The sequence below is a fragment of the Dendropsophus ebraccatus genome, chromosome 2 (assembly GCF_027789765.1).
Source record: "Dendropsophus ebraccatus isolate aDenEbr1 chromosome 2, aDenEbr1.pat, whole genome shotgun sequence".
Lineage (NCBI taxonomy): Eukaryota > Metazoa > Chordata > Amphibia > Anura > Hylidae > Dendropsophus > Dendropsophus ebraccatus.
Window position 1 is genome coordinate 148,017,549 of NC_091455.1, and position 15,797 is coordinate 148,033,345.

General features: G+C 40.4%; 1 protein-coding gene across 2 annotated transcripts in view; it reads right to left on the reverse strand.

Annotated features, from left to right (window-relative positions):
• Positions 1–15,797, reverse strand: part of ITPRID1 (ITPR interacting domain containing 1) — a 116,978-nt gene that overhangs the window by 14,812 nt on the left and 86,369 nt on the right. For both annotated transcript variants that reach the window (XM_069958470.1, XM_069958469.1), the window contains 2 exons: positions 2,839–2,915; positions 124–1,311 (listed from right to left, as the gene is read on the reverse strand). In XM_069958470.1, coding sequence (XP_069814571.1) covers positions 124–1,311; positions 2,839–2,915 — 1,265 coding nt within the window. The remainder of the gene's footprint in view (positions 1–123; positions 1,312–2,838; positions 2,916–15,797) is intronic.

Below are 15,797 nucleotides of genomic sequence, written 5' to 3' on the forward strand. Positions count from 1 at the left end.
CAGGAGGTAGTAGTCTCAGCTGTGGATGGGTAATAAATGTTTGTCATTATTGATTATTCACAGATGAAATATATAGCATTTTGCTTGAAACATTGGTGGATATAAGGTGTGAGCTATACATACCAATGATATAGAGAATAACGACTCTCTTAATAACTTCAGAGTTTCGGATAACTCTCTCTCTAGATTGCTGTGTGCAGAAGGCCTCAAAGGTACATTGTGCGTGCATTTTGTAAGGCTTCTTGGGGTACAGCAGTGATGGCAGTGACAGCAATGGCAACAATGGGCGCTCTGTGGTGAAAATGGTGAACGGTGTGGGCTCCAGAAAGCAGTGTCAAATGACAATGATCCCCTGAGATAGCAGCGACGTTGATGTGAACAGTGATTGTTAGTACAGCATTCATTCCACCACCCCATATCAGTCTGACTATAGGCTTCCTTTTGCTCTGTATAGCGCTGTAGCAAAGCATGCACTTCACTTCTGTTAGTATTTGTGGTAATAGTATTAGGTCTGTTTAATCCATCATGTGTGTCTTGTAAAGAGTTTGAAGACATTTGAATGGTCACTGACTTGTAAATGTTAGTATTTATTTCTGTCTGAAACTTGCTCTTTTGGTCTTCTAGGAAGTCAGTATTTAGCTCTCCATCTGAGTTATCTACAGAACCTTCTGGGGTATGAGCTTGGAAACTGAAGCTATGTAAGTCACTGGTGGGCGATGGTGTCCATTTCAAGTTGGACAACTCCACAGAACACTCATCATCTGCAAATGAATCTCTGTCACTATCAATTCTATGAAGCTCGCTTACACAGTCTTCAGAGAAGTCTGGCATTAGACTATGATTTATCTCACCAGGGGAATCAGGGGTACTTTGCCTAATATCACTTAAGTAATGTGTGACATAAATTGGGAAGGCGACTTCTGAAGGAACCTTCGGGGACTGTACTTCATCTTCATGGACTGACACATCCATTTCACATTGCAGTAGATAGCCGACACTATCTGCTTGTGCTTCGTTTCCAGTATCTTCTACTGCTGGCTCTTGACTTTGTGTTTCTGGTATATTATCTTCATTAATATTAAATGTTTGACTATCAAAACTCTGAAACACATCATCACTGTTTTCCGTGTTCATTGACAATGACTTAAATGTCTTAAATCCACTTATGGCTGTGTTTGAACATGGCTCCAAAGGTTCGGTGATGTGACTGACATCATCATATTCTTCACTTTTATCATGAAAGACAGGCAAATCTGCTTTCCCCCTAAGGGTTGTCTGGCTATCGTTACTGTCCGAACTTAAATGCAGATTCTGTGGAAAGAAAAATAGACAAACCTAGATAATCTTTTTCAAGTTATTGCGATAGTGTATGAGAAGACTGTGCGTCTGTCTGCTGACCCACCAGGATGATTACTTTAATAACTTTGGAAGTACATTTCTATCTAACCAAACATATTAGTTGCAAATTAAGTTAATAATGCTGAGATCGACAATGCCATTGTTTGGGTCTCCAACTCAGTATTCCCATCAATACAAGGACAATGCAATACAATACAAGGACAATGCAACATTGTAGGGTTGTGTCACCTGCATAGAATAAAAAACTCCTCAGTGATCAGCTAATACCAGATCTATCTTCTCTGAATTCAATGTCGCCACTAGAGATGAGCTAACCGGGTTCGGGTTCAAGTCCATCTGAACCCGAACGTTCGGTATTTGATTAGCTGGGGCTGCTGAACTTGGATAAAACTCTAAGGTTGTCTGGAAAACATGGATACAGCCAATGACTATATCCATGATTTCCACATAGCCTTAGGGCTTTATCCAACTTCAGCAGCCACCGCTAATCAAATGCCAAAAGTTCGGGTTCGGATGGACTCGAGCATGCTCGAGATTCGCTCATCTCTAGTCACCACGCATCTCCTCACCACCAGCCGGTATCACTATGGTATATTAATAGAATATTTGCACAGTGCAGATTTGTCTGCTGAAAATCTACAGTACGCATTACTAAAAAAATCTTAGCTACATGCTACATAAAAAATCTACACAAAATCTATGCATAAATTTACTCGCCCTGTAGATTATACTGTGATAATGTTGTGGTCTTTGTGGACTTTGCACATTTTCTCCACTGATTTTAATGCAAATGTTAAAGTGTACCTGTCGTCATAACTTTTAAAATGTAAATCATCAGTAAATCAGTCAATCAACAGTAAACAATCAATTAATTAGTAAATCTAATCAACAGTAAATGTAAAATAAAGCAAGTTTGCAATTTATTTTTTTAGTTATCATGGAAAACATGCCACTTCCTATGTTTAAACTCTAGAGTCTAAAAACAGGAAGTCCAGTGTTTCCGAGGCCATCTGAGCGCTCACAGAGAAGGCAGTCATGTGATTGATGGACACATTGATCCATGACTCTCTGTACAGGTCATATTTCAAGTGTTTAGTCTCTCTTTTTTTTTTAACCAGCAGAAGGGGAGATCGGCACATCGGGGGTCAGCAGATCTGCCCCCAGTGCTTCATACCCACGACGTATGCAGGAACCGGGCGCCGTGGGATCCCTGCGCTGGCACTGATCTACTCATGTAAAAATCTAAAAGCAATGTACCTAATGGTACATTTGCTTTAAGCTTTGCCAGTTATTAACTGTGGATTAAGTGTGGATGTTTTTTTTTCTTCTTTTTTTTTCAAAAAAATATACTGACAGGCTCATTTGGAATATACAGTAGTTTGGATTACCCATTTACTATGCAATATGTTGGCCTTTACGAATGTATTATCATTAATAGTGTTATTATTGTTGTTGTTGCTGTTATTATACATTATTTACCTGTAAAGGTAGGGGCTCTGAAGGTTCTTCTAGAAATCCACTACTGTCAGACTGGCAGCTGTTTGTTCTTGTCATTTCTGTGAAGCAAAGTCAAACGTTACTGGTATTTAACGATTACAGAGCAATAACAGAGCAATAGTAGGGTGAGGCTGCGTTCACACTACGTATATTTCAGTCAGTATTGCAACCAAAACCAGGAGTGGATTAAAAACACAGAAAGGATCTGTTCACACAATGGTGAAATTGAGTGGATGGCCGCCATATAACAGTAAATAACGACCATTATTTCAATACAACAGCCGTTGTTTTAAAATAACAGCAAATATTTGCCATTAAATGGCGGCCATCCACTCAATTTCAACATTGTGTGAACAGATCCTTTCTGTGTTTTTAATCCACTCCTGGTTTTGGTTGCAATACTGACTGAAATATACTGACTGAAATATACATATACTGACTGAAATATACGTAGTGTGAACGCAGCCTAATGATGTAAAGGGGAGGTATCACCTAATTATTAAAAATATATATTAAATAACATTTAATTCTTTATCTGTTTTTTGTTTTCTTTTTGTAGCTTTTTGTAATTTTTTTTCTTTTCTTATTATTTATGATTATGTGGGGGCAATTATGTTCCAGGCATGCACTTAAAGAGGACCTGTCACCCCCCGCGCCAGGCTCCCCACCCCCAGACAGATCCCCTTATACTTACCTCATGTCGCCGAGTCCCGGACTCATCTCTGCTGCGCGCGCACGGCTCCATTCATTCTCTATGGACGCTGGACCCATCTCCACAGCGCGCGCGCCGGCTTCTCACCGGGATATCTCCGTCCCGGGACCGGCTCCGGCAGCGGGACTCAGCGACATGAGGTAAGTATAAGGGGATCTATCTGGGGGTCGGGAGCCTGTCACCCCGGCGCGGGGGGTGACAGGTCTCCTTTAACATCATATGTAAATATTATTTTAATATGTGCTAAACTTAGTTCTTTGCCCACACTATACTAAATATTATATAGAATATTTGTATTGTTTATTTTTTATGCCTAAATTAGATGTTGTGTTTCATGTGCTTATGGTAGTTATTCAAATGAACCAGATATAGTCTCTAGAAATTAGTTTTGGGTAGATTTGCTTAGTATCAGACATTGGTTCTGGTTCAAAGTTGATAGCAGTTTAGGATTTGTCAAAGGTAGAAGTTTCTGTTCCTATTTACTGAAGGGCAAACTACATAATGTGTATCTCGCTGTTCAATTCACATACGCTGGTTGCAAGGCCCTTGAATGTAATGAATGTAGGCAGTGCTTACAGATACATACACTGACTGAGCAGCAAGGCATACCATTTTCAGTGCCTTTTACACAAGTCCCATGCCTGGAACAGAACTCCCAAATAGTCAAAAAACTGGAGTTCAGATTGAATATATGATTGTGTTAGAATTGATCTGTAGCCATAGTATATGTAAACTCTGATCACTCATCTACAGAGGGAAAATGAATGTGCCTTATCTTTAGAGTACGCCACAACATTGCCTCACTTTTTATTGTAAATTATTGCTAACATAATAATGGACAAGGCATGTCATACTACATAATGTCCACTTGGTGGCGGTAAGAGACCATATTTCTAATACATTTGATAGCATGACAATATATACAGAGTTGACTGCTGTAGGTATTGCTGCAGTAGTTACTAGTATAACAACTGTGACATTTACATTTAGCACTGTTCATTTTCATTATATTGTCTTGATGATTTTCATACTAACTGTGTATGATATAGCCTGTTCAGACACTGGACATTTATCCTGCTCTTATACATTGTATCAGACAGTGAACTACTTTAGCCTCCATAACATGGAAGGCGCACAGAGATTACTGGAAGTTTTACCTGAAAAATAATAACCTTGCAAATAAAAATAAAACCTATATTTTACTCCCTAACTTTATGTAGCTCTGTCTTATCACGTATACAAAATCATCAATGTCTATGGTGTTCTCTTCGTGTCAAAGTAAGGCAGATGTATAGAGAGAAGACCACACAACTGTATTATATACCTTATAATAAAGATCATTTCTCATTTTGTTTTATTTTTAGTTACATCTTTCCGCTTTTTCAATCTATTTTGCCATGTAACCATATAAACCATACCACTAACAGTTACACGTTATACTAGCATTTCAGCCAACAACTGTTACTCTGGCTCTTTATAACAATAAGGCAAACTTCGTTTTTATACTCATTTGTGCCTAAGGCTTCTGGCACTCTTACAGTCTTATGTACTTCTTGCAAAGCCCAGGGAGATGCCAAACGTCTTCTATCCTTATAAATCTGACACAATAAACAGTAAACACAGTAAACACAATATTAAAGTGTCACTGTTGTTAATTTTTTTTTTGCAGAAATCAATAGTCCAGGCGATTTTAAGAAACTTTGTAATTGGGTTTATTAGCCAAATATGCCATTATCTGCATGTAAAAAGCCTTTTCCCAGGTCCCCCCTCCTCTCCTTTCTGCTGTCCACTCCTCAGAATCAGGAAATCTTGACTGTTTTTTCATCTCTTTCATCAGTCGGATCCTGTCTGGTCTATGAAGAGGGGAGGGAGAAGGAGCTAGATTGCAAAGGATTGCACAGCAGGGGAGCTATTCAGAGCCCTAATTAGTGGTCAGATAGCTTATGCCTGTCAGAAGAGAGAGCCCGGGATGTGAATGTAAATTAACTCTTTGTTGTCCTGTTTTTGCTGCCTTTACTTTCTCTCTCCATAGGAAAACCATGAAGACAGGGGGGAGAGCTTCAAACTACTTTTTCATGATAAAAATGCATTTTTCGGCTAATATACCCAATTACAAAGTTTCTTAAAATTGCCTGGATTATTGATTTCTGCAATAAAAATTTTAACGACAGTGACACTTTAAAGTTTTGCTCAGCGTCACCATACAGGTCGTTTAGAGGAGCAAACGAGCGCTCTCAGCGCTCGTTTGCTCCTCGTTCCCCGCTCGCTGCCGCCGCTATTCAACGCGGCTGCAGTGAGCGGGTGAGTGCGGGAGGGGCGGCGGGGAGCTGCGGGGGGGCTGCCCGGGGGATCGCTGATCGTCCGGGCAGCCCATAGGATACAGCAGCGTCTGCTGCCGATGCTCCTATTCAACGGAGCGACGGCAGCAGATCGCTGCTATATCAGTCGCTTGTTTTTCAACATGTTGAAAAACAAGCGACTGCAACGATCAGCCGACATGAACGATGTCGGCTGATCGTTGCACTCTATTCCACCGGACGATTATCGTCCGTAGCGGCCGATATCGGCCGAATACGAACGATAATCGTTCCGTGGAATAGGGCCTATAAATGTAATACACTATGAGTCTGGAAATCTGTAGGGTTTCACTTATAAAATGCAGGATATTTGTTAGGAAAGCTGCACAAAAAATATCAGGGAATCGCGCAAATAGCTATTTCCTAATGAAGTGTTATGTGTGGCATTAGCTGATATGTTCTTTACTTCCCCTGTGTTCGCTGATGGCCTTTGTATACAATGCTATGGAATGTGACATATCTTTCAGCCCTGTATGTATATACTTAGATTGCCCCTTGTTCTTCACATCTTATAAAGTAATGGTCCCCTCCCGGGGACTGGAGCCAGCTGCAGGAAGAGGTGCTGTGTGAGGCCGGCTTTACACGACTAAATACTGATGGGCTCTCTTCTACTTAGGAAATTGAATTACAATTTGAAAACAGATGAAAACATAAATGGAAAAAAAAAAACCTATGAAATATAGATCAAATATAGATAGAAGAAAATTTAAATCTCCCTCTGTAAACTTCAAAGGGTAGATTTAATCTGCATAAAAGTAGCACATGCTGCATTTTTAAAATACAGTGGTAACTCGGTTCTCGAACTTAGTTGGTTCCAGAAGGCAGTTTGAGAACTGAGCAGTGTCTTTCCATTGGAAATACTGTAAATATGTTCAATTGGTTCCAGCAGCCACCAATAATTACCTACAGTACCCATATATTACATTGTATAGTGCCCAGTATAATCACTACAGTACAGAGCAGGACTATACCGTACAGTACATTACAGAACAGCACTATACTGTACAGGACACTATAGACAAGAAACATTCAACAAAACCAGCAATTTTAGTACAGTAGTCACTAACTTCTCACTCATCCTTTACTGTATAGAGCCCCCCCAATCCAGGCACTGTAATAGATGGGAAATGGTGCACTGACTGTATTACTAATGTACTGTATATGCACTCCAGCAGTCTTATACAGTACTGTACATGATGGGAGATGGTGGTGCACTGACTGTACTACTACTGTGCTGTATCTTTAGCCTCTCCAGTGCTAAAATTAACAGGTACAACCCAACATCCACGCTGGCAAAAACATTCAGATACCAAGTACTTCAAGACTGGGTGCCCGAAATGTGTTTGAGAGCTAAATCAAACTTTCCTTGAAAATACAGTTTGAGTTCCAAGCAGTTTGAGAACCAAGGTACCACTGTATGCTCATTTTTAAAATAGCACATAGCATAAAATCAGCTGTGGTTTATCTTCATTCTCAAGATCGACTGGGGTATCAGGTGCTCAGATCCCACTGATGGCATATACTAATAGTATGTCATCACCATTCAAGGTGGTAATGATCCCTATAGCCTATAAGGCCTCATGCAAACCTCATTACATTACTATACAACCTTCAAGATAAAAGAATATAGTGCTCTATTGTACTTCTGCCAGGCTGCATTTTACATAAGTCCAATAGAAAGAAAGTTGCTGTAAGGCTAGGTTCACATGACAACTTTGCTATCCGTCTAATGCATCTATTCTATGGGGGGGGGGGGGGGGGGGGACGGATGGTAAAAACAGATGCTGTTGTATGCCTTCCCTTTTGATCCATTTTCCATTGACTTACAAATATAAAGTAAAGGGATCCATTCTTTTTAACATTTTGTCACATACACAACGTGGTTGACCATCTTTTTCTGTACGTTTTCTAAAACAGATACAGTGAGACGGATTGCAAAATCGTGATGTGAACCTAGCCTAACTGATGACTTATATGACTATGTTCACACAATTTTGAAATGACAAATGATTTCATTTATTTGTTTGTTTGTTACGGCGTCATTTAATGCCAAAAGACCCCAAAATTATGTGTGAATGTAGCCTTAAAGGGGAACTCCAGGTAAAGGTTAAAAAAATTAAACTTCTGCAAAAGCATAAAGCATTACTTACCTATCTATTCCAGTTTTGAAACTACCAAAAATCCATTTGTTTTGGGGGATTTCGTTCTGTTTTGTGTTTCTGCACTTCCTGATTGAGCAGTTGTACAAAGTACTACAGATTCCAGAATGCAATGCTTTCCCTCAGCTGTTCATCACAGTCCCCCACCCTGTACTTTCCCTGCCCAAATCTATCGCAGAACATCTAGGCTGTGTTCACACATTGCAGTCTCATTGTGTTACTGAATTATTTGCAGTACTTTATAATTTCGTTGTTGTTCCACCCATACAGCACGCTGTATTTGATACCTGTAACAATGATATCGGAAAAAAGTAAAGAACTTTTAGAATTTTTTTTCTTTTCGTCTCCACGCACATATTATGATCAAGCATCTTTTATCTTTGAAGTGGAGCCCCACAATAAGGCTCTGATCCTCTTAGCATCATTTACTTGTGTTACTGCATCATTTTTGTGAATACGCTACAGTACTGCAATGAAACTCCAACATGTGTGAACACAGCCCTAATTTCACTGCAGACTTCTGCACAATCAGAGAAATCAGTGCAACACCTGCTTCTGGCTGGTCAGAGATGGTGAATCACTCAGGGGATTGGGGGATATAACCAAGCCTCCTTGGACATCACTAGAGATGAGCGAACTGGTTCGAGCGGTATGGGATCCGATTCTGATCTTTCCAAAAGTCTGAGTCCGGTCGGATTCGGATTTTTGGAAGTCCATTCCGAATTTTTTTCTCTTGCTTTCTAAAATGGCAGCCGCCATTTTAGAAAGCAGGAAGTGTTCTGGGGGGAATCAGCAGGGATATTGCACTAGCCCACCCCCTGTGTGACGTTGCTATTGCTTTAAGAGGAGCGGTCACATGACCGCATGAGGCAGTCTGCACAGAGAGATGAAGGAGACTGTTAGCAGTGCACAGAGCTTGTCAGTGACAAAACACTGCTGCTGCACGCTGCTGTACTGAGAAGATATTGTACAAAAGCAAAGACAAAAAGATTATTAGGAAAGTGGAGAGGAGAAACATATAGTGATTGAGAGAGAAAAATAGAGAGGGTGAAAGATAGATAGGTAGATAGATTAGGCGTAGGAGAGCAAAGGGTGCACAGAACAAAAACGTGCTATACATATACAGAGTGTATATGACATAGTTGTTTTCCTGAGGCACAAATATATACCTCGTGCATGTGTGTAGAATAAAACTCTAAAAAAAAGTGCTATACAGATATCCAAGTACTATAGTTGGACCCTTGCGAGAGTGTATATGACATAGTTGTTTTCCTGAGGCACAAATATATACCTCGTGCATGTGTGTAGAATAAAACTCTAAAAAAAAGTGCTATACAGATATCCTAGTACTATAGTTGGACCCTTGCGTGAGTGTATATGACATAAGTGTTTTCCTGAGGCACAAATGTATACCTTGTGCATACCTGCATAGACCCTGTAATGGTGAATTTCCTGCATAGACCCTGTAATGGTAAATATTGAAGTCTAAAAAAAAAATTGACTTTGAGATATTGAAAAGATAATGATGTAACTGACATGTAGAGCCCTAAATTCAACCAAATACCCTACCCCTGTATCATATAGATGCTTTAAACTATGAAATCCGAAGAAATCCGAAATTTGGCCGAACTGAACTTTTCAAAAAAATCCAGAAGTCCGCTCGGAACGAACTTTTGAAAAGTTCACTCATCTCTAGACATCACGCCCTGCCCCCTGTCTGCATCATCACCCTGATCTCAGCAAACACATACAATGTGAGACAAAGGCATGGAAGATTTGTCTTCTAAGGGGGGAGAGCAGAAGGAGCAGGAGACAATGTGAATTGGCACAGAGGCCATTTTTTTCACTTCTTGGATTTCTATCAGCTACCAGTGTGGGAGAACCATACAGATACGGTAATACATTACATAAACACATCTATATAACTTTTAATGTACTTTTAATAGAAAACAAGTTTTGTCTCACATGTCTCAGATGCATAATACACCTAATCATAGCAGGTAGAAATATCATCTACAGAATATTTAGATTTATCAGGGGGGCATATTGGGCATATGCACAATTTAATCATAGACTTAAATTAAACTTTTTGTGCAATGGTTACATAGTGATAGTCAGTATGTGGCAACTGTAATATGAAATCACAACACCAAAATCGCATAAAGTTGCATATGCAATGAGCAAGTTAAGTGTAACTTTTGTCACATATGGGGATTTTTCACAGCACAGATGTACTTGAATAACAAACTTACAGGCGGCCATCATATGGTAAAGCACAATGGTATTCATTTTCATTATTTCCTAAAGGGTTGAATGTAAATGTCTCGAGATGGTCGCCAATAGATGCCACCATCAGTGACTGGTGACTATCACAGACACATGTGCATATACACTATGTAGACTATTTTCATCTGGTACAATATTTCTTTATAATATATTATCTATATCTGAATAGCCCAGTACAATGGCTTCTGACATCTAATCATTTACTACTGTACATTTACACCTACGATATTATGGGCGACATGGAAGTGCTTGAGAGGTTAATATTTCTTGTTAGTTCTTGTACTGAAAATAACACGTCTATGATATAAACAGCCAGTTAGGAGGTATAGCACTAGTGTGTACACTGCCAGCTTAGGCAGCTTCACAGTTGCTGGGTCCTAAAGCGAGGCTGTGAAGAGAGCTTCTTTGCAGAACAATGATGTTGGCTGCCAGTGCCTACAGAACTGAATAAACAACAAATAAGCAACATCTGCTCCAGCATATGTGTTTGGTGAAAAAAATCACAAAATAAAAGAATTTGTAAATGCCAAAAGCAACACTAAACTGCCAGTGCAACTGTAGAGTGAATTTTTAATTGCACATGCATGCAGGCAGACTGAGGGTATTAGTCTCACATATGTCTTGTTGCTGCCAACCTGGGAGTATGGTTGAATTTAATTAAATAAGGATTATCCCTTCTCCCCAACCCAATTACTTATTTATAACAATGGTACAAATGACTGATAATAATGTGGTCATACATCACACACCGAGCAAGAAAACACCGCGGTTCTATTGCTAATCACCCAGAGCAATGCGTGCATTGAGGTATCTTTATAATCAAGTTTTGTGTTCTGCTATTTCTCCAGCTCCCATCATCATAATGCCTGTTATAAAGAATCAGCCAGGATCAGCATGACGGCATCGCATAAAAAAGACACAAAGCAGTCTGAAACCTGACATTCATAGGGAGCAAAGGAAATTAACCATTGAGAGAAAAATTGTAGCCAACGTATTAGTGTAAGGCAATATTCCTCAGGGAGAGATGAATTAAGCGGCTTCTCAGTATAGATTTACTACAGTGCTGTGCAGATCCATGTCAAACTGCCTTTTTTAAAAATGTAATACTAAGGGGGAGATTTATCAAAGGGTGTAAAATTTAGACTGGTGCAAACTGGCCACAGCAACCAATCACAGCTCAGCTTCCAGCTCTGGTGAAAGGAAAGAGGAGCTGTGATTGGTTGCTGTGGCAAGTTTGCATCAGTCTAAATTTTACACCCTTTGATAAATCTTCCCCTAAATGGTTTTTATCTACATGAATAGTATTCATGGGGGACCCAGAACACAACTTAAAATGTCCCCTAATCAACCAGACACGCAGGCAATGGTAGGGCTTACCAATGAGAGGATATTGAGGTTTCACAACAGTGTGTTTAGTGATCATATGGGCCATTGACATGTTAGCCACAGAGACACTATTACAGTTAAAGAGAGAGATGAGCAAACCTGTTGAAAGGACTGCCTAAAAACATGGATACAGTCTATGGCATGTCTATTTACTAGTTATATAGGTCAGATGTCTTATTTCTATTTTTTATTTATTCTACGACTTTCCTGAATCATATGCACTACAAAACTTCACCATCTGGTAAGGATATACTGTAGCTTTGTTTATCTTGGGTCATGGCATGGCCATAATGCCAGAACTATCGGCAATGCAACAGATACACCATAACATCATAACAGTAATCCTGCAAGGATACAATGCCCCAGATTTACTAAATAGAGAGCCAACACTGTAGTTTTTTTTTCCTTTTTCAGTGGCTTTTGAATTTTTTGGGTGCACCTACTTTACACTTAAAGGGATTATCCAGAGCTACAAAAACCATGGCCACTTTCTTCTAGAGACAGCACCGCTCTTGTCTCCAGTTCAGGTGTGGTTTGCAATTAAGCTCCTTTCACTAGGGCTGGATAACTCCTTTAACTGACTAACTTTAAAGTGGTTGGTTTTGATATTAATGGCATTATTGATGCAGTTTGGTGCAATATTGCGCACATTACATTCCAAACACCATCCAAATATACAAAGGGAAACCAAATACATAATAAATATAACAGGGTGAGAAACTAAAACCTTATTGTGTAGGGACTTTGAAAAACCAATAATGTTAGTACTTCAGGGCCAATTTTTCTGTGCTTACTTACTGTCATGGCTAGGCAGCTAGGTCAGTGTATTTCTAAACAGCAATTCCTGTCTGGTGGTCTGATAAATCATTAAAATTTTTATGAAATGTTTGCTTTTGGAAAAGATGTTGATTGACATTCATCTTGATGCTACTTTCATATGTACCACCTTCCTAAAAATGATTGCAGTGTAAGCACAAAACTCGACCGTCATGATATTCCCTAATGGCAGAGACCTCTTTCAGAATAATCGGTCTTACTAACTACAAAAATTGTTCAGGAATTGTTTAAGGTACATAAATCTTAATCTGTATTGAGTATGTATTTAATGTGCTGCAAATGTAAGGACCTAGCTTGCAATTTACAGGATTTACTGATAATGTCTTGTTGTCAGGACCCCCTCAGGAGTCTTATGGAGTCCATACTTTGACAGGTTAGAACTTTTTAGGCAGAATTAGGCATCTTTCACACTGTTAAAATGATTATATGCAATCAAATGATTAGTGATGAGCGAATAGTGAGATATTCAAATATTGGATATTCGTACGAATATACTGTGAATGTTCGAATATTCGATCCCATTAAGGTCTATGGGAACAAATATTCGATTAGTGAAAAACATCTATTTGACCATTTGCAGGGTAAAACCGCATATCGAATATTTATCGAATATTAGCGGGATATTCGTACGAATATCGAATATTCGAATATCTCACTATTCGATCGAACAGTATTCGCTCATCACTACAAATGATATATATATATAAGAAAATAAACAAATTCTATATTGTTGCATGCAGAATTATCTAATCTATTAAAATACAACAACATTGTTCCTGCACAGTGAACAGCGTAAACAAAAAATGGGAGAAAAAAACCATCAGGATTGCTGATTTTTTTTATTATATACCAGAAATAAAATTAATAAAAGCAATTAAAAAAATCCCATATCACCAATAAAAACTATACATCATTGTGCAAAAAGCCCCCAACCAGCTCTGTAGGTGAAAAAAATAAAAGTGTTATAGTTCTTAGAAAGCAAGGAGGACAACACTGCTTTATTGTGATCTGTAAGAGAGACAGATCATTGATCTCAGGGAGACCAACTGTTGGCTGATGGTTAAAGCACTCAATGCAGTGAGATCCTAGGTGCATTGCTCCCTGGGAAACATGAATATGCCAAGAAAGAGCCCGTGGAGCCTCATTTAAGAGTCTTTAAACACAGGACTAGCCAGATTTCCCTCCGGGAAGGACCCAGCCAAGGGGTGGCTCCTGTACGGAAACAACCAAAACCACCATATTAAGTGGCCTTAAATGTCAATGTAATAACAAGGGAAAAACCAAGGCCAGGTATCCGCATACAGCTGTTTCGGGGTGTTGTCTATCATCAGTGTAGAGCAGGATTCTGGCTAGGTGGGAGCAATGCCTAGTGATCTCTCATTGTGTCTGGAAATTTCCTGCTCCTGGAACTAGGTTATTTTTAGTGATGAGCAAACTTCGGGTCCTTTTACTAATAATGATAATCACTGTATGGTTCATGTGGCCATTTAACTATATTGCTATTGGCCACACACACCCTATTTACACAGGAAGATATGTGGCCAATAACTATAAATTTTACCACACATAGAAAAGATAGGATCATCCAACGAGTAGGCGTTTTCCGCTCCTCATCTGCTTACTGACAGCGTTTCTAGCTGATAATTGGTCTGTGTAAAAGGGCTCTTACAGTAAGTTAGGTTTGCACGAACCCAAAGGCTTGGCAATTAAATTCTACTGACTATATAAACTGGATGGAGCCCCAGAACTGCCTGGAAAACATGGATACAGCCATAGGAGACCTAGGGCTGCATTCATTTTCTCCAGGCAGCTGGATTCAAATGCCGACCATTCAGGTTCGTGCAAACCTGAGCTGGGGCAGATTGGTGCACTGAGGGCAGTATCTCCCCCCACCCCCCCTCTACCCCAGTGCCAAAACAACCTATCATCATAAGAATTAAACTGCCAATAGCACAAAAGTGGCAGAGAGGATGCCCTCAGTGCCTCATGGGCTATAGGGAGATATCAGCAGATTAGATACTTCTCTATCCAGGTGAACTGAAATATTCTCCTTAAGGTGCGTATACACTTTAATAGCTGTCAGATGAACATTCTTTTGACAACAAGCTCTCCTGTTACTCCATACACATGTACTGTATGTTTTACTTGACCAGCGTTCAGGTGTTTTGAATAGTGAGAGGGGACATTAGACAGACCTGGCTTATCTCCCCTTAAAAAAACAAAAGAGTCAGGCAAGTGAAATCCAATATACCAGATTCTTCTCAACCCCCAGCATTATTTATTAGGGGGAGAGTCAAGAGGCTTCTATATTTATTAGATGGCCATCTGGTCCCACCAAAATTGGCAGGTTCAGCCAACTTAGTAAACCGCATTTAAAATATACAATGTATATTTGATGTAAAGGCTTATATTTATGCGCAGTGGATATGGTTAAAAAAATGCAATCGCAGCCAGCAATTGGCTGAGCAGCCTATCAATTCAGAGACCACCTCTGAACTTTCCCTGGCCGCTGCAGACAGTGGGCAGGGGCCAGGAAAACACCGGGGAGCGTGTAAAAGCATCAGGGAGTGTGGAGAGTTAAGTATATACTTTATTGTCCATGCAGTCCTTCCTGCACGATGGTCAAGCTGTGTAATAGGCTTAGTAAACAAGCATTGATCTGGCAGATGGTGATATGGCCGTGTACTATGGCCCTAGAACAGGGCAGTTTCTAGGTAATTTTGACTACAGAGTGAATCTTGATAAAAGCGCCCCCCCCCCGCATACACACTACGCCATTCGCCCCCCCAACACACACACTATCAACACACACCTAACCTCCCCCACACACACTATGCCCCCTGACCCCCCTCCTCCACACACTATCCCCCCTGACCCCCTTCTCCACACACTATCCCCCCTAACCCCCCCTCCTCCACGCACTATCCCCCTGACCCCCCCCTCCTCCACACACTATCCCCCTGACCCCCCTCCTCCACACACTATCCCCCCTAACCCCCCTCCTCCACACACTATCCCCCTAACCCCCCTCCTCCGCACACTATCCCCCCTAACCCCCCCTCCTCCACACACTATCCCCCTAACCCCCCCTCCTCCACACACTATCCCCCCTAACCCCCCTCCTCCACACACTGTCCCCCCTAACCCCCCCTCCTCCACACACTATCCACCCTAACCCCCCTCCTCCACACACTATCCACCCTA